This window comes from Scyliorhinus torazame, chromosome 14 (genome assembly GCF_047496885.1).
Source record: "Scyliorhinus torazame isolate Kashiwa2021f chromosome 14, sScyTor2.1, whole genome shotgun sequence".
NCBI lineage: Eukaryota > Metazoa > Chordata > Chondrichthyes > Carcharhiniformes > Scyliorhinidae > Scyliorhinus > Scyliorhinus torazame.
Window position 1 is genome coordinate 185,646,415 of NC_092720.1, and position 19,016 is coordinate 185,665,430.

Sequence of the window (19,016 nt, forward strand, 5' to 3'; positions counted from 1 at the left end):
ATGTGGGAGACCAGTCAGGAGCAGGGCGGGATAGTCGAGGCTTGGGGTAATGAAGGCACGAGTGAGGGTTTCAGCAGTGGTTGAGACAGGGGTGAAGCCGGGAGATGTTACAGAGGCGAAAATAAAGAGTCTCAGTGATGGCATGATTAGGAGGCCAGACGTTCAGCTCAGGGTCAGATTTTTGTGTACTCCCGCCCTTCCGCTTTCACCACCACCAACCATACACACATAAATGCATATAAAACACACATATGAAATGTAGGCCCCTTCTTATGAACAGTGTATGTTACAGTGCATGATATCCCTATTCTCCCGCACAGTATCATGGAAGAATACAGCACAGAGGAGGTCCTTTAGTCCATTGCAACAAGGTGACCATCTGTTATAAGGATCCCATTGTTTCTGCAGTGGCTGTTCAAACAAGCATCATGGCTTACTGCCATTCCCCTGCGCTTTTCCCTATACCCCCTGCATCGCCTAAAACCTTTTGAATACCTCGATTGAACCTGCCTCCACCACGCTTCCAGGCAGTGCATTCCAGACCCCAACCACTCGCTGTGTGCAAACGTTTTTATTTCTCACATCACATTTGCTTCTTTTGCAATTCACTTTTAATCTGTGTCTTCCTGTTCCTGATCCTTTTGCAAGCGGGAACAGTTCCTCCCTAGCTACTCTTCCCAAACCCCTCATGATTTTGAACATCTCTATCAAATCTCCTCTCAGCCTTCTACCCTCCAAGGAGAACATTTCCAACCTCTCCAATCCATACTCGTAACTGGAATTTCTCAACCATTCTTAGAAACATTTTCTGCACCCCCTCCAATTCATTCACATCCTCCCCATAGAACGGCATCCAGAACTGTACACAATACTCCAGCTGAGGTCTAACTAGTGTCTTATATACGTTCAGCATAACCTCCTTGCTCTTGTACTCTATGTCCCTATTAATAAAGTCCATAATACTATACGCTTTATTAACTGATCTCTCCACCTATCCTGCCACCTTCAATGATCTATACACATATACTCAAGTCCCTCTGCTCCCACTTAAGACTTTTACCCCTTAATTTATATTGTCTCTCCGTATTCTCCCAACCATAATGCATCATCTGACACCTCTCCGCACTGAACTTCATCTGCTATCTATCTGCCCACTCCACCAACTTGTTGATGTCCTTTTAAAGTTCTGCAGTGTCCTCAGTCTAAAATATTTTCACACGTCTGCCATCCGTAAACTTTGACATTTTTCCCAGTACACCAAGATCTAGATCATTAATATATAGCAGGAAAAGCAAGGGTCTCAATACTGACCCTTACAAACCTTCCTCCAGCCCAAACACTATCCATGGACTGTTACGGTCTGTTTCCTATTATTTAACCAATTTTGTATCTACATTGCTACTGTCCCTTTTATTCAATGAGTTACAACTTTTGTCACAGGTCTGTTGTGTGGCACTGTATCAAAAGCCTTCTGAAAGTCCAAATACACACATCAAGAGTATTACCCTCATCGACACTTTGTTATCTCCTAATAAAACTCCAGTAAGTTAATTAAACTAGCCCCACTCCTGCTGCCTGTCCCCATTGCATTTTTTGATGTTTTTGATTTTGAAGTATTAATACCTTTTTAAAATTGCCTTTTGAAAGATGCCAGTGACCCGACTTCTACAGTATTTGCAGCTGCGATTTGTCAGAACCGCATTGAAAAATCGATATTCATCTCTCAAACAATTGTGGATCAGGAGATCTGCTACAATATGCCTGAACCCTAAACTCAGTAAAAACACACCCCAGAAATTCCATTTCCCCACTTAGCAAACTCATTCCATCAGAGCCAACAACATCAATTCTGATTCAGATAGACCCTTTAAACATTGTAAAACATCTGGGCTGGAATTCTCCGGCTGTTCACTGGCAGAGAGATTCGCAGGTCCTGCCGGCAGAGCACCCCACCCACGGGTTTCCTGGCGGCCTGGGTAGTTTCAATGGGAAATTCCATTGACAAGCGGCAGAAGTAGAGTCCCCAGATTCTCCGTTCTCACTAGCAGTGGTAGCGGGCTGGACTCACAATGGAGAATCCAGCCCCTGAGGGTGTTTCACAGGAAAGATTATCAAGGTTAATGTAGATCAACAATGTGACACTCGGAATTAATCAAATGAAGATCTGAGGAAAATTATAGCCAGGGGTTCAGTCATAAGACACATCCGATCTCTGACCAGGCTCTCCAGGAATATTGAAAATTAATTCTAGAACACACAAACCACTCGGCCCCTTGAAGACTGGACAAGATGTGATTGATTGGCGGGACAGGCTGGAAAGGTCTGAATGACCCTTGCCACGTACATCTTTCATTCTCACTCCACAGTATAAATATTTCCCACTTTCTCTGTCTGTTAGCTTTGACAAAGAGTCATCGGACTCGAAACGTTAGCTCTTTTCTCTCCCTACAGATGCTGCCAGACCTGCTGAGATTTTCCAGCATTTTCTCTTTCGTTTCAGATTCCAGTATCCGCAGTAATTTGCTTTTATACATCTAAGCATTGCTGTACATTTGGATTCTTTCAGCAGGAAAGACAAGCAACAAACAATTTAAAAAATGACTGTTAGGTCAGTGGTTGAAGCCACCCATGGACATTTACAAAGTGAAGGCGTTCAGCTGTAGTTCACCTGAGTGTGTTATAGTTAATTTGTCCAGGAAGTGAACTCAGTGTGATACAGTTCACCTGTGCAGAAATGAACCCAGTGTGGTATGGTTCACCAGTGCAGGAAGTGCTGGTGTTCAGCCATCGCTCATCTGTACATGAAGTAAACTCAGTGTGATGCAATTCATCTGTACAGAAAGTTGTGGTGTTCAGCTGCATTTCGCTTGAACAGGAAGTGGTGGTGATCAGCTGTAGTTCACCTATACGGTGGCACACTGGTTAGCACTGCTGCCGCACAGCTCCAGGATCCCAGTTTCAATTCCGGCCTCAGGTGACTGTGTGGAGTTGGTACTTTCTCCCCGTGTCCGCGTGGGTTTCCTCTGGGTGCTCCAGTTTCCTCCCACAGTCCAAAGACGTGCAGGTTAGGTGGATTGGCCATTCAAAATTGCCCCTCAGTGTCCAGAAGGTTAGTTGGGGTTCCTGGGTACGGGGATAGGGTGGAGGCATGGGCTTAAGTAGGGTGCTCTTTCCAAGGGCCGGTGCAGACTTGATGGGCCGAATGGTCTCCATCTACACTGTAAATTCTATGATATACAGGGAGTGAACTTAGTGTGATATAATTCACCTGTCGAGGAACTGGTGGTGTTCAGCAGTAGTTCAGCTGTGCAGGAAGTGAACTCAGTGTGATACAGTTCACCTGAACAAGAAGTGAACTCAGCATGATACTCAGTAAGTGAAGACATTCAGCCACAGTTCACCTGTACGGAAAATGAAATCAAAGTGATATAGTTCACCTGTACAGGATGTGAACCCAGTGTGATACAGTTCACCTGTACAGGAAATGGAAGTGTTCAGCTGCAGTTTGCCTGTATAGGAAGTTAACTCAATGTGATATAATTCACATGTTAAGGAAGTGAACTCAATGGGATACAGTTCAGCTATACAGGAATTGAAGACTTTCAGCCGGAGTTCATCTGTACAGACGTAAGCTTAGCATGAGATAGTTCGCCTGTGCAGGAAATAAAGGCGTTCAGCCATAATTCCCCTGTACATACTTTTCCTGCATAGGGACATGCAAGATTGACAGAAAAGAAGCATTTTTTCAATCTCAAAACAACTGACCACTCTCTCAATCTGTCACGAGGTTACATTCCTGAGTTTAACAGAATGAACAACATCTGGGTTGAAACACAAAGCAAAGTATGATGACAACGTCCCTGTGCATAATTACATAATGGATCTGATGGTGTGTGTGTGTGTCTGGGTACATCATAACATTTATAGTGAGTGTTCCCAGTTAAATTGTGTCGGCGCACCATGTGTGTGTGTAGCATCATAATCTTCATGGTGAGTGTTGCCTAGTGTTTACAGTGTATGTATTTACGCTAAGGGGTTGGTTAGCTCAATTGGTTGTATAGCAATAATGTGGTGCAGAATTATTCCAATGGCATGGGTGGCTGCCTCCTTGCCTTGTCCCATGCTTTACGCAGAGCAATGCGCCTCCAACTATATGACTACTTCTCTCTCTCTCGCTGTCTCTAATCGAGCGATATCTACGGTACTTCGTGCACTCTGGCTAATCACCATTACGTCTGTCCCTTTTCAGTGTTCCTGGTGTATGTGCCTGGTTACATTGCAATATAGGGTACATTGGCTTACATCAGAGTGTCCATGGTGCATGTGTGCATTGTTGTTACAGTTGACAGATTGTTACACCTCCACAATTTCTTTGTGTACCTTGGTTACATCCTAGTATACACAGCATGCATGTCCAGTTACAATATCGTGTTCACAGTGGGTGCACTGAGGTTGCTTTTCCTCTTGTGTGGGGATCAATGACCAGAGGGCTTAGATTAAAGGTAAAGGGCAGGAGGATCAGAGGGGATGTGAGGAAAAGCTTTTTCACCCAGATGGCGGTGGGAGTCTGGAACTCGCTCCCTGAAAGGGTGGTGGAGGCAGAGACCCTCATAACATTTAAGAAGTATTTAGATGTGCACTTGCAATGCCAAGGCATACAAGGCCATGGCCCACGTGCTGGGAAATGAAATCAGAAAAGTTAGATGGTTGTTTTTGACTGGCAGAGATGCAATGGGCCGAAGGGCCTTTTCTGTGCTGTAGACCTATGTGCCTCTATGGTGCATATACATCATTACATTGTGATATTCCTTGTGTGTGTGTGTAGGGCAGCACAGTGGTGCAGTGATTAGCACTGCTGCCTCACATCGCCGAGGACTCGGGTTCAATCCCGGCCCCGGGTCATTGTCCGCATGGCGTTTGCACATTCTCCCCGTGTGTGCATGAGTCTCACCCCTGTCGTGTTGGGTGTCCTGATACACAAATGAGCCAACACGGCTGTAGATGGTACAACTTGATTTTATTATGTTAACTAACAGATGCAACTAACTATAGACTTGGGTACGTTCGCTACCAGCTAACCTATGGACCTAGCCCTATCACTAATGTTGGTGAGGCACTCAGCACATGGTCTATGTCTGAGTGTCACGCTGCAAGCTCTGTGTCCTGAGCTGTCTCCTACCAGAATGAGCGGGAACTCTCATGTTCCCCCTTTTATAGTGCATGTGCTCTTACTAGTGATTGGCTGCGATGTTGTGTGTGTGCTGGTTGGTCCACATGCCTGTGTGCGTGGGTTACATTGTAACATTTGTGGTGCTTGCGGCCAGGGTACATTGTGGTGTTCACATCACGAGTGCTCAAGTTACATTGCAATGTTCACAATGCATGTGCCCAGGTTGAATCATGGTGTTGATGATGTGTGTACCTGTGTTTCATTGCAATGTTTGTTTTGCGGACACGAGTTCACACTATCTGTGTGTTGCAATGCAACTTACGGTTTGTGGGATGAACACATTATGAGTTACAACGATTTGCAATGGCTGGACAGAGACGCTTCATCAAGTAGGCATGGAGGAAAGTCACTGATCCATGTTTTAAGGATGTGGGACACGTTGTCTGGATTGACAATCTTAAGTGGACCATGGAAACAAAATCACTGGGGGAAGACTGAAATGAACACGAGTCTATTTTCTTAGCCCCATGCTATCTGAAGTCTACATTGCCTGTCTTTTGATGTATTATAATTTTCTGTTCATATGCACGGAATGTAGAGAATTAGCATATTTGAATAAACCGCTGTTTCCCGCTATGAGGGAGGACGCTGACGTGTGATACCCGAGTTCTTACTGTGGATTGAATGATTTGACTCGGTACTTATGCTGGATTGTGTAACACCAACGTGTTAAGACCAATGGTATGGTCCTGTAGTTGTCACACTGATGTCATTTCAAAAATATTAAAATAAAATAGATCAGAGCAGTCTAACATATGCCCAGGTTACATTTCAGTGTTCATGGTATGTAGCCAGATTACGCTGCAGTGTTTATGGCGTACGTGTCCGGATTATATTGTCATGTTTACCCTGGTCACACTGCAGTATTCACGGTGTACCTACTCAGTTACATAATAGTGTTCAGTGTGTGTATGTGTGCAACCAATTACCTCATGGTGATCTTGGTGTGTGTATGTGTGTGTCTGGCTTACTCTTCCGTGTTGACAGTGCATCCCCAGGTTGCACTGCAGTGTTTTGCTGTGGGTACCTTGTTGCATTGTAATGTTGACAGCATGTGAACCCAAGGTAAATTGTAGCATTCACGATGTGTGCCCGGGTTACATCAGCTACATGGCACACACCCAGTTTCACTGCAGTGTTCATGGTGTGACTGAGTTACATTTTAGTTATTACCATGTGTGTGGTAAACTTTCAGACTGCAGATCCGACAGCCAGTACTGAGTGAGCAGAAATGTCACTAATTAAATATTGGGAAGGATGAGGCCATTTATTTCAGACCCTTCATTAGAAACCCTATTGCCTAGCTACCAGCTCCATCCCTCTCTCTGGAAACAGACTATGAGCGGGATTTTAATTCGCATCCAGTCACACCCCCTTAGTTCCAGTATTCGCTGGCCAACATTGGCTCCCAGTCAAGCGACGACTCGATTTTAAAATTCTCATCCTTGTTTTCAAATCTCTCCCAGGCCTGACCCCCTCCCCACCATTGTAATTTCCTCCAGCTTTGCAACACACTGAGATAGCTGTGTCCCTCTCGTTCTGGCCTACTGAGCATCTCTGATCTCTCATTGCTTCACCCCTGGTAACGTGCCTTTGGCTTTCCTGGGCACTCAGTTGTGGAATTCCTTCCTACCTCTCTTCGCCTTGCTGCCTCACTTTCCCCCTTTGATACTCCTTGACACCTACCTCTTTGACCAAGCTTATGGTCATCTGACACTATGGGTGGGATTCTCTGATCGACAAAATCACGTTCGGCGATCGGCTGGAGAATCCCTGGGCGCGATTCTCCGCTCCCACGCCGGTTGGGAGATTCGCCTGGGCCGCCAAAATTTCCGGGGACGCCGGTCTGACGCCCTCCCGCGATTCTCCCAAGCGGCGGGAACGGCCCGGTCGAGTTTCGCGGGCCGCAGAATCGCCGGAGACACCGAAATTGCGATTCTCCGGCACCCCTGCTATTCTGAAGCCCGGATGGGCCGAGCGGCCAGGCCAAAACTGCGGGTTCCCCCCGGCGCCGTCCACACCTGGTCGCTGCAGTCGTGGGCGGTGCGTGAACGCTGGGGGGGGCAGCCTGTGGGGGGGCGAGGGGGGATCCTGCACCGGGCTTTACCTGAAATGTGGGGTGGCCCGCGATCGGTGCCCACCGAACGTCGGTCCGTCCTCTCTGAAGGAGGACCTCCTTCCTTCCGCGGCACAACAAGATCCGTCCGCCATCTTCTTGCGGGGCGGACCTAGAGAGGACGGCAACCCACGCATGCGCCGATGACGCCAGCTATGCGGCGCCAGCCGCGTCATCTATGCGGCGCCGCTTTTACACGGGCGACAAGGTCTGGTGCGTGTCGATGACGCGGCCCCGATTGTGGCCCATTGTCAGGGCCTGAATTGGTCGGGACCGGGGCCGTTTCGCGCCGTCGTGAACCTCGACGGCGTTCACGACAGCGCGGCCACTGCAGCGCGGGAGTGGAGAATCCCGTCCCCTGTTTCTGCCAGAATCGAGGGCGGTGCTGCTTTTGAATTGCTCCGCCCCCTCACAAACAGCATACTCATGGAGTACGCCGCACGCCGTATGGGAGGCCTCAGGACGTTACCCGAGGCCCTCCCCCGATGCTCCGCCCCCGATGGGCTGAGTCACGTGTGACATGTGTGCTCACACTGTTCAGGGACCTCGCCTGGTGGCTGCGGACTGAGTCCAACAGCGCCATAGTCGGGGGCGGGTGGTGGTGGTGGGAGCCGTTCCGCAGGAAGGGGGGGCTTCAGCAGGGGCTAAAGGCACTGGTGCGGGCGGTCCAGGTGTGGCGAGGCTGGCTACGTGGGGGCAGTTTTTGGCAGGCCGGATCCGCGCACGACCGGCACCATGTTGCACACGCAGCAGCAAGCCGCTGCCATGCGCGGCCACGGACCCGGCAATTCTGCGGCCGTATCCGCAGGTAAAACTGGGGGCTTTATGCTGCACGGCTGCTAGCCCCCCACCAGATGGAGGATCGTTGCAGGAGCGGCGCTCACTTTCTGGTCGTAAGACCAGAAGGATCCTGTGGTCAGTGGTCCCTAGATCTTGTACCGACAGCTAATAGCTCTTTGTCTACCTTACCTAAACCCCATCACTAATCAAATCTCTCCTCAGCCACCTTAGCTCCAAGGAGAACAATCCCAGCTTCTTGGAGTCAATAGCCCTTCATCGCAGGAACTATTCTGGTGAATTTCCTCTGCACTCGCCCAACAGTGCCATCCAGTCTATATCACCTTTCCCTATCCCATCTGCCAAAATGTATTACCTCGCACTTCTCTATAATAAATTACATCTGCTACTGTGTGCCCACATTACACTGCAGTGCTCGCAGTGTGTGTGTGCATGTGCAACAGAGTTGCATTAGAATAATAATCTTTATTATTGTCACAAGTAGGCTTACATTAACACTGCAATGAAGTTACTGTGGAAAGCCCCTAGTCGCCACATTCCAACACCTGTTCGGATACACAGAGGGAGAATGTCCAATTCACCTAACAGCACGTCTTTCGGGACTTGTGGGAGAATACCAGAGCATCCGGAGGAAACCCACGCAGACACAAGGAGAACGTGCAGACTCCGCACAGACAGTGACCTAAGCCGGGGATAGAACCCAGGATGCTGTCGCTGTGAAGCAACAGTGCAAAGCACTGTGCTACCGTGCCCACACCTCCCAGAGGAAATCCTTTCCCACCAGAAGTGCAGAGTAAAAGTCACATATTAAATCAATAGTTAGTGCTCAGGAATCACACACAATGGCTGTAGAACAAATCGTTGAATCATAGGGCGCGATCCAATGGCCACACTGAACGAGAAAAGCTTTACAGAAGTGCTTTACAGAAATGCAGCTTGCCGCAGCGCAACATGGCCGATTAAAGCCGGGAGACCCCACTCCCGGGATCTACCGGCTCAGTGCAAGGAAAAATGTCAAAAATGTGAAACATGCTGCAAGAGAAAGATCTATCTTTGCTCACAAATATGTGAGATTGAGGATTCACTGCCAGGTTAGTGTTGAGGCAGAAACAATATCAACGTTCAAGATTAGGGTGGAGAGACAATTGAAGGAAAAGGTGATTAAAAGCTATGGAAAAATGTCTATGTGATATCATGTATGGCCCATCCCACACTTAGAACTTTTCTCAGCAGTGGGGAGTGGAACTTGCAGGACGGACTGTCTCCTCACAGATCGAGGTGCTATTTTGAAAGTGAGCTTGAGGGTCCCCCACCCAGCCCACTGCCAATGCCACCCCCTGAACACATGACCACCCCCCCTTCCCAAGTGAGGACACCCCACTATGGGGTTGCTGAGGCCACCCCCCATTTTCAGGTTCCTGCATCCCGCTTTACAGGCCCACTACCCTCCTTTCAGGCTTCCCCCCCCGCACTTTCAGGACCCCATTTTCACCCCTCAACCTTTATGAGACCCCCTTCCTACCCCCACTTCACCCTCTCACCCTTCATCCCCCCCCTCCTTTCTTGGACATGGCTCAGGCCCAGACCATTGGTACTGCGAGCCTGGCACCCAGAAAGTGCCCCCGGGCACCTTGGCAGTGCCAATCGAGCACCTTGGCAGTGTCAACCTGGTGGCCACAGCCAGGGTGCCCAGGTGGCAGGGTGAGTACCAGGGCACTGCCCTGCCCTGTCCCTGATCATCAAAATGGCTCCAATAGCCTCCGAGACTTCCGAGTGGCCATCACAACTGGTGACCGCTTGTGGAGTACTAATCTGCGCCCGGTTGAGACCTCGGCGGAGTGGCCAGTGAATTCTGGGTACCGGCTGAATGTGCCGGCGGGAGATCTGGATCACGAACAGCGAGGGTGTGATCGAGATCAGGTGTGGCGGCGTAAGTCGGCTACTATGATTCTATGATTCGTGATCGGCCCATCACGAAGCCCGATTTGGGCCTCTCCCTGGGATTCACCCATCACACCCAGATCCGCGCCGGGCGCAATGCGCTGAATGAAACATGCCCCTAATCTTCACAGATGTGCTGCCTGTGCTTGAAGGGTACCAGCCCTTTTTTCTTTGAGATGGGAGATGGACCCTGCGCCATCCTTACCATAGTTCCTACACCTAACAATGGTTATAAAAATTCATTCACTTGATGTTGACATCATGGACAAGAGTGCCGTTTCTTGCCAATCCCTAACTGAGCTATGGTGGTGATTGTGGATCTTTTGATGGGATCACTGATAGTGATTTGATACGTTGAAGCTTATTGGTCCAATTCAGCCGGTATGCAAGAATCAAGCACATTGGTTGGAGCCTGGAGCCATACCACGTAAGGGCAGCAGATTTTCTTTTTTGAAGGACGTTAGTAAACCAGTTGGGCAGCACGGTAGCACAGTGATTCTCACTGTTGCTTCACAGTGCCAGGGACCTGGGTTTGATTCCTGGCTTGGGTCACTGTCTGTGTGGATTCTGTACATTCTCCCCGTCACTGCGTGGGTTTCCTCTGGGTGCTCCGGTTTCCTCCCACAGTCCAAAGATGTGTGGGTTAGGTGGATTGGCAATGTTAAATTGCCCTTAAGTGTCCAAAACATTAGATGGGGTTCCTGGGTTACGGGGGATACGATGGAGGCATAGAGCTTAAGTAGGGTGCGCTTTCCAAGGGCCGGTGCAGACTCGATGGGCCGAATGGCCTCCTTCTGCACTGTAAATTCTATGATCATAGAGTTTTAGAGTTGGAATAGTGGGTTACCTGGGAAAATTCAGTGTTTGCATTAAGTTACATCGTAGGGTTCAGATTTGTTTGTCTTGTATAACATCGTAGAGTTCATAGTGTATACTGGGTTATATCGTAACGTTCAGAGTGTGTGCCTGTTGTGTAACATCATAGAGCTTAGAGTGTTTATTGGGTTACTTTGTGGAGTTCAGAGTATGAACTGGGTTACGTTGTAGTGTTCACATGTGTGTCTGGGTTAGTGTTCTCAGTGATTGTACCCGGTCGCAACGTAGTGCTTAGGTATACGTGCCCGGGCTACATTGTCATGTTCATCGTGTGCACCAAGTTCCATTGTAATGTTCACCCTGTGTGCCCAAGTTATATTGTAGTGATTTATACCCAGTTACATTGTAGTGCTCACCATGTATATGCCCCGGTAGCATTGTTTCCCGTTGTGTGCACGCAAGTCACAGTGTAATAATATTTATTGTCACAAGTAGGCTTATATTAACACCGCAATGAAGTGACTGTGATTGTTACCAGTGCCACTTGCTAGTCAGAGTAGGAATGACAGGTTGAATGCGTAGCTTGGGAGATGGTGCAGGTGGGAGTGATTCAGATTTTTGGGACACTGGAACCGGCTCTGGAAGAGATGGGACCATTACAAATCGGATGGTCAACAACTAGGCAGGACTGGAACCAATGTCCTGGGGTGTTGTTTGCTAGCGCTGTTGGGGAGGGTTTAAACTAATGTAGTAGGGGGATGGGAACCAATGCAGGACGTCAGAGGGTAGTAAAGAGGGGATAGAAACAAAAAGCCAATAAGGAGAAAAATGGAAGGCAGAGAAACAGGTTGAACTGCATTTATTTCAATGCAAGAGGCCTAACGGCAAGGCAGATTAACTCGGGGCATGGATAGGTACATGAGACTGGGATATTATAGATATTACTGAAACCAGGCCAAAGGAGGGGCAGGACTGGCAGCTCAATGTTCCGGGGTACAGATGCTATAGGAAAGATAGACCAGAGATAGGAGAGGAGGGGGAGTTGGATTTTTGATTAGGGACAGCATCACAACAGTACAGAGAGGATATATCCAAGGGTTCGCCCACTGAGTCTATATTGGTTGAACTGAAAAATAAGAATAGTGAGATCACTTTGATAGGACTGTATTATAGGCCCTGAAATAGTCAGCGGGAAATCGAGAAGCAAATATGTAAGGTGATTACAGAAAGCTGCCGGAAGAATAGAGTGGTAAGAGTTGGGGACTTTAACTTTCCCAACATTAACTAGGACAGCAATAGCACTAGGAGTTTGGATGGAGAGAAATTTGTCGAGTGTATTCAGGAAGAATTCTGTCATGATATTGAAACACACACATCATGATAGACACACCAACAGACAAATCATCACACACAACACGACAACCAATCACAGACAAGGACAGAGACAGTATAAGAGAAGAAACACGACCCCTGGTGGCCAGTAGATCTGGAGACCAGGACAAGGACAGGACCTGATTAACATCACACACAGGGAGTCACCACGTGCAGAGTATCAAGACAGAACTGTAAATAACAAGTTGAAATAAAACAGCGTTGTACCAAATACAATCGTGTTGGTTCATCTGTACATCAGAACACCCAACATTACATGATACCAGTGAGTGGATCGATACCTGCCAGCAAACCTGCCATCCTGAGATATGGACATCACTAACAAACCGCAGCCGTTGCAAGTCGCTGGGAACCTTGGCACCAATTGGAAGCTTTTCAAGCTGTGATTTGAACTGTACATGCGAGCCAACGAGAAACAGAGTGCCTCGGACGAAACAAAGATTGCGATGCTCCTCACTACCGCAGGTCAGCACACCATCGATGTATTCAACTCACTGGTGTTCGCGGAAGGCGAGAACCAATCCAAGTATGACACGGTCCTCCTCAAGCTAGACCAGCACTTTAACGTTGAAGTGAATGAAAGTTTTGAAAGGTATATCTTTCAGCAACGCCTGCAAGGTAAGGATTAGCTCTTTCAACCCTTTCTGACGCACCTCCGCATACTCGCGCAGTCCTGCGGTTACGGCACCACCTCAGAGTCCATGATCCGGGAGCAGATTGTTTTTGGCGTTGCCTCCAGTGGCCTACGCCAGCAGCTTCTTAAAATTAAAGGCCTGACCTTAGCGTCTGCAGTGGAAGCTTGTGTCCTCCATGAAAATGCAACCAGCCGTTTTGCCCAATTTCAGGCGAGCGAATCGGCACGGAGGGGGTCCCTAGCCGTAGAATTGGCAAGCCAGGCTGCCCACGAGGCCGCACGCATCCAGGCAATTGATTATCTCCCGGCCCGCGGCCCGGACGAGGGCGGCCGTTTCCCGCGCTTTTCGCGGTCTCCCGCGCTTGTGCGCGCCAAAACCAACGGCAACATCGAGGGACGCACTGCGCAGGCGCGCCCGATGCAAGACCGAACTGCGCATGCGCAGTGGCGTAACGAACGCCGTGACGTCATGACGTGCGGCAACTGTGGAGCTGTACATTTAAAAGGGCAATGTCCTGCTAAAAACCGACAATGCCTACGATGTGGCAAGATGGGCCACTACGCTGCCTACTGTCGAGCGGTTCAACCGATGGATCCTACACATCTCCGACAACCTCGCAGACACGTCAGGACCGTCCAGCCCGTACATCAGGACATCCAGCCAAATGACACAGATGACCAAGATGCCTTCCGGGTTTCAGTCATTGATGTGAACAGGGTCAACACCATCAATCCGGCCGATGAATGGAGTGCCACCCTGACGGTCAACCCAAATTCGTCGCACACCTACTAGATTGGACTTATGAGACTGTTCACACGTTAAAGTTGAAACACTATTGTATTGTAACATGTTACTGTTTTATCATTCCAGATATCGTTTGACCGGACCACACTTCAAAGTTTTTCGTCTTCCTGTTTTGTTATGGTACAACCTCGTTGGCATGACACACCCGACATCGCCCCATGTATATAGTTACGCCACATGCACCTGCTGTAAATATCACGCACACACACTTTTAGATGCACTCACGACACATTCGTATTTATAACCACGTAGGCACATAATTTTGTAAAAAAGGGGGGATGTCATGATATTCAAACACACACATCATGATAGACACACCAACAGACAAATCAGCACACACAACACGACAACCAATCATAGATAAGGACAGAGACAGTATAAGAGAAGAAACACGACACCTGGTGGCCAGTAGATCTGGAGACCAGGACAAGGACCTGATTAACATCACACACAGGGAGTCACCACGTGCAGAGTATCAAGACAGAACTGTAAATAACAAGTTGAAATAAAACAGCGTTGTACCAAATACAACCGTGTTGGTTCATCTGTACATCAGAACACCCAACACTACAAATTCCTCATTCAATATGTGGATGGCCCGACTAGAGAGGGGGCAAAACTTGACCTCCTCTTGGGGAATAAGGAAGGGCAGATGACGGAAGTGTTAATGAGTGTTCACTTTGTGACCAGTGACCATAATTCCATTAGTTTTAAGATAGCTATGGAGAATGATAGTCCTGGCCCAAAAGTTAATATTCTAAATTGGGGCAAGGCCAATTTCGATGTTATTAGGCGGGAACTTTTAAAAGTTGATTGGGGGACCCGGTTTACAGGCAAGGGGACAGCTGGTAAGTGGGAGTCTTTCAAAAGGGTGTTAATTAGGTTTGAGTGTGAGCACATTCCTCTTAGAGTGAAGGCTAAGGCCGGTAGAAGTAGGGAACCCTGGATGACTTGGGATATTGAGGCCATGGTCAAAAGGAAGAAGGAGGCATATGACATGCATAGGCAGCTGGGATCAAGATGATCCCTTGAAGAGTATAGGGCTTGTCGGAGTAGAGTTAAGAGAGAAATCAGGAGGGCAAAAAGGGTACATGAGATTGTATTGGCAGATAATGGAAAGGAAAATCCAAAGAGGTTTCACAGAGACATAAAGGGCAAAAGAGTGACTAGGGAGAGGGTAGGGCCTCTTAAGGATAAACAAGGTGATCTATGTGCAGATCCACAAGGGATGGGAGAGGTCCTAAATGAATATTTCTCGTCAGTACTTACTGTTGAGAAAGGCACGAATGTTAGGGAAATTGGGGAAATAAAACGTGATGTCTTGTGGAGTGTAGATATTACAGAGAAGGAGGTGCTGAAGGTATTAAAGAGGATCAAGATAGATAAATCGCCAGGACATGATGAAATGTATGCCAGGATTTGTGGGCTGTTGGGAGGAAATTGCCGGCCCAGTAGCAGAGATATTTGAATCATCGACAGCCACAGAAGAGGTGCCTGAAGATTGGAGGGTATCAAATGTTGTGCCCTTATTTAAGAAGGGCTGTAAGGATAAGCCTAGGAACTACAGACAGGTGAGCCTTGCTTGATAGAAGGTATTCTAAGGGACAGGATCTACAGACATTTAGACAGGCATGGGTTAATTAGGGAAAGTCAGCATGGCTTTGTAAGGGGAAAGTCACGTCTCATGAATTTGATTGAGTTTTTTGAAGGGGTAACCAAGAAGGCGAATGAGGAGAGAGAGTGGGGTCGATGTTGTCTACATGGACTTTAGCAAGACCGTTGTCAAGGTACCGTATGGTAGGTTGTTGCAAAAGGTTAAATCTCACGGAATCCAGGGTGAGCTGACCAATTGGTTACAAAATTGGCTTGGCGACCGAAGCCGAAGAGTGGTTGTGGAGGGTTGTTTTTCCAAACTGGAGGCCTGTGACCAGCGGTGTGGCTCAGGGATCGGTGCTGGGTGTACTGTTATTTGTTATATATATTTGGATGAGAATGTAAGAGGCATGGTTAGTAAGTTTGCAGGTGACACCAAGATTGGTGGCATAGTGGATACTGAAGAAGGTTATATAAGGTTGCAACAGGATCTTGACGAATTGGGCCAGTGGGCCGATGAATGGCAGATGAAGTTTAATTTGGGTAAATGTGAGGTGGTGCATTTTGGTAGATCAAATCAGCACAGGACCTACTCAGTTAATGGTAGGGAGTTGGGAGAGTCACAGAACAAAGAGATCTAGGGCTACAGGTTCATAGCTCCTTGAAGGTGGAGTCGCAGGTGGATAGGGTGGTGAAGAAGGCATTCAGCATGCTAGGTTTTATTGGTCAGAATATTGAATACAGGAGTTGGGACGTCTTGTTGAAGTTGTTCAGGACATTGGTAAGCCCACACATGCAATACTGTGTTCAATTCTGGTCACCCTATTATCGGAAGGATATTGTTAAACTAGAAAGAGTGCAGAAGACATTTATGAGGATGCTACCAGGACTTGATGGTCTGAGTTACAAGGAGAGGCTGGGTCCCTTTTCCCTGGCGCGTCGGAGGCTTAGAGGTGATCTTATAGAGGTCTATGAAATAATGAGGAGTATAGATAAGGTAGATAGTCGACATATTTTCCGAAAGATAAAGGAGTCTGGAACTTGAGGGCATAGGTTTGAAATGAAATGAAAGAAAATCGCTTATTGTCACGAGTAGGCTTCAATGAAGTTACTGTGAAAAGCCCCTAGTCGCCACATTCAGGCGCCTGTTCGGGGAGGCTGGTACGGGAATTGAACCGTGCCGCTGGCCTGCCTTCAAAGCCAGCGATTTAGCCCTGTGCTAAACCAGCCCCAGGTGAGAGGGGAGAGATACAAAAGAGACCAGAGGGGAAATTTCATCACAGAGGGTGGTGAGCAACTGGAACGGGCTGCCAGAGGCAGTGGTAGAGGCGGGTACAATTTTGTCTTTGAAAAAGCAGTATGGCAGTTACATGGGCAGGGTGGGTATAGAGGAGAATGGGCCAAATATGGGCATGTGGGACTGGCTTAGTGATAGAAACTGGGCGGCATGGACAAGGTGGGCTGAGGGCCTGTTTCCATACTGTAAACATCTATGACGATGTCACTCTAATCGAACCCTGGTGCTGTGAAGCAACAGTGCTAACCAATGTGTTTACACTGGACTTTTAATGCAGTGCTTGCAGTATGTTACATCATAGGGTTAAATCGCAGCCGTGCGGCTTCAGGCAAACTGCACCTGGGCTAAATCACCCTTGAAGTGTCCCACACAATGCAAATCATACTGCATATACATGCGTTCAGAACACTCCAGGTGAATCACTCCGGTGAAATCTCGTTATGAGAGCCAGGGTTAACTTATAGATACATTGCAGCAGGGAGTAAATTCATTCACATTTTAAATACATGAGGTACATACCCGGGGTAAATAATAGTACCATTGTGTCTTCATCTCCAGCAGACACTGCAAGGAGCTCCTCCCTCACTCCCCAGTTGTGCAGCGAGGAAGCCTGGCTCAACATGAAGGGCTGACTCCCTCCCTTCCACCTTCGCCCCTGCAATCCAGAATAGTCAGACACACAGCCAGTCCAAGGTGTAAAGCTATCTCTCCTCCGAAGCGGACTCACTGTCGACGGTCAAACCCAGCTGCTGCCAACACTGTTTACTTCCCCTCCTCCCGCAGCATCTGTGCCCTCCAGTGTAATAAAAAAAAACAACCACACGCACATTCACAAGGGCCTATTCATCCAAACTTTGGGCGTGCACGACCGAGCCAATGGAAGGATCCCAACTGCGGAAGGAGGGAGGGACTGATCAAACTCTCTCAGACTATTCGGAAACAGGACATGTCTCAGCAGGAGCTCGCTCTCTCTCACATTCTCTCGCTTACTTACTCCTTCTCTCTATTTCTCCCCATTCTCTCTCTTACTCACTTTACATTTTCCCCCATTCTCTCTCTCTCATGCCCACCCTCCCTCTATTTTTCCCTTCACCATCTCCTCTCCATTTCTCACTTATTCGCTCTCAATTTTTCCTCTTTCCATTTCTTGCATTCTCTCTCTCTTATTCCCTCTCTATTTCTCCCTATTCTCTCTTACTCCCTGTCTAGTTTCCCCCATTCTCTCTCTTACTCCTCTTTCCATTTCTCTCCCATTCTCTCTTACTCCTACTATATTGCTCCCCATTATCTCTTATTCCCTGTCTATTTCCCCCATTCTCTATTACTCCCTCTCTCTAGTTCTCCCCATTCTCCCTCTCATTCGCTCTTAAATTTTCCCTCTTTCCATTTCTCTCCCATTCTGTCTCTCTCTTATCCCCTCTCCCCACTCTCTCTCTCACTTCTGCTTTGTTCTCTTTCCCTCTTCAAACTCTTTCAATATTTCTCCTTTGACTTTCTTTCTCTGTCCCTCTTTCCCCCTGACATAGTCTTTTCTCTCCCCCCCGCCCTCTTGACACAGACACAAACACACTGGTCTCTCGCAGCCTCTGTCAAACTATCGTGCTTATTTTGAAACACATATTTAAGGCATTACTTGTGTAGTGAGTGACATATTTTCTGACTGACTGGCCTTCCTATCTGGTCTATGCAGTGAAGTTATCAGGAATTTAAAAGAGTGAGCTGCTTACGTATTAAAGGTGCAGCAATGTTTAAATGGGCAGAATTTCCTTGGTGGGAAAAGCCAGGTGGCGCGTGCAGGAAGCATTGGCTGAAAAGATGTTTTGTTACACCAGTCCCAAGCACAGTGCAAGTGCTGCAAGCGACAGGGAGCCCCGTGCCCACTGCCTCTCTCAGGCACCATCACAGGAATAAGCTATGAGAAACAAGCAATCGGAGGAGCCAATCAAATGGGGATGGTTTGTCCTGGATGGTGTCGGTGCTTCTTCAGTGTTGTTGGAGCTGCATTCATCCAGGCAAGTGCCAAAGGCTAAGCTAGCATGTTGGATTCGGTGGTACACCTCTTCAGCAATGCCAACCTTTGGGGATGGCTAGCTTCCCACGAGATGGGAAGGCCCAGTGGTCAGTTTGATCAGCAGTAGGCTTTGTGATTCCCACAAACATCCCGCATGGCATCAGGGATCCGGTTTTGATTCCAGGACTCGGGTGACTGTGTGCAGGTTGCACGTTCTCCATCCTGTCTGCATGGGTTTCCTCCGGGTGCCCCGGTTTCCTCCCGCAATCCAAAGTTCTGCAGATTAAGTGGATAGACCCTGACAAAATTGCCCCATAGTGCCTAAAGGTTAGGTGGGGTTACGGGGGAATGGGCCTAGGTAGGTGCTCTTTCAGAGGGTCGGT

General features: G+C 48.1%; 1 protein-coding gene across 4 annotated transcripts in view; it reads right to left on the reverse strand.

Annotated features, from left to right (window-relative positions):
• The window catches only part of LOC140390269 (ral guanine nucleotide dissociation stimulator-like), a 197,814-nt gene that overhangs the window by 92,328 nt on the left and 86,470 nt on the right, over positions 1 to 19,016 (reverse strand). The window contains exon 1 of one of the 4 annotated variants that reach the window (XM_072475290.1): positions 17,142 to 17,390. The exons of the other annotated variants lie outside the window; for them this stretch is intronic. Within the exon in view, the coding sequence (XP_072331391.1) occupies positions 17,142 to 17,174 (33 nt within the window). The 5' untranslated portion in view covers positions 17,175 to 17,390. Of the gene's footprint in view, positions 1 to 17,141; positions 17,391 to 19,016 lie in introns of those variants that run through there. 4 annotated transcript variants of the gene reach the window in all.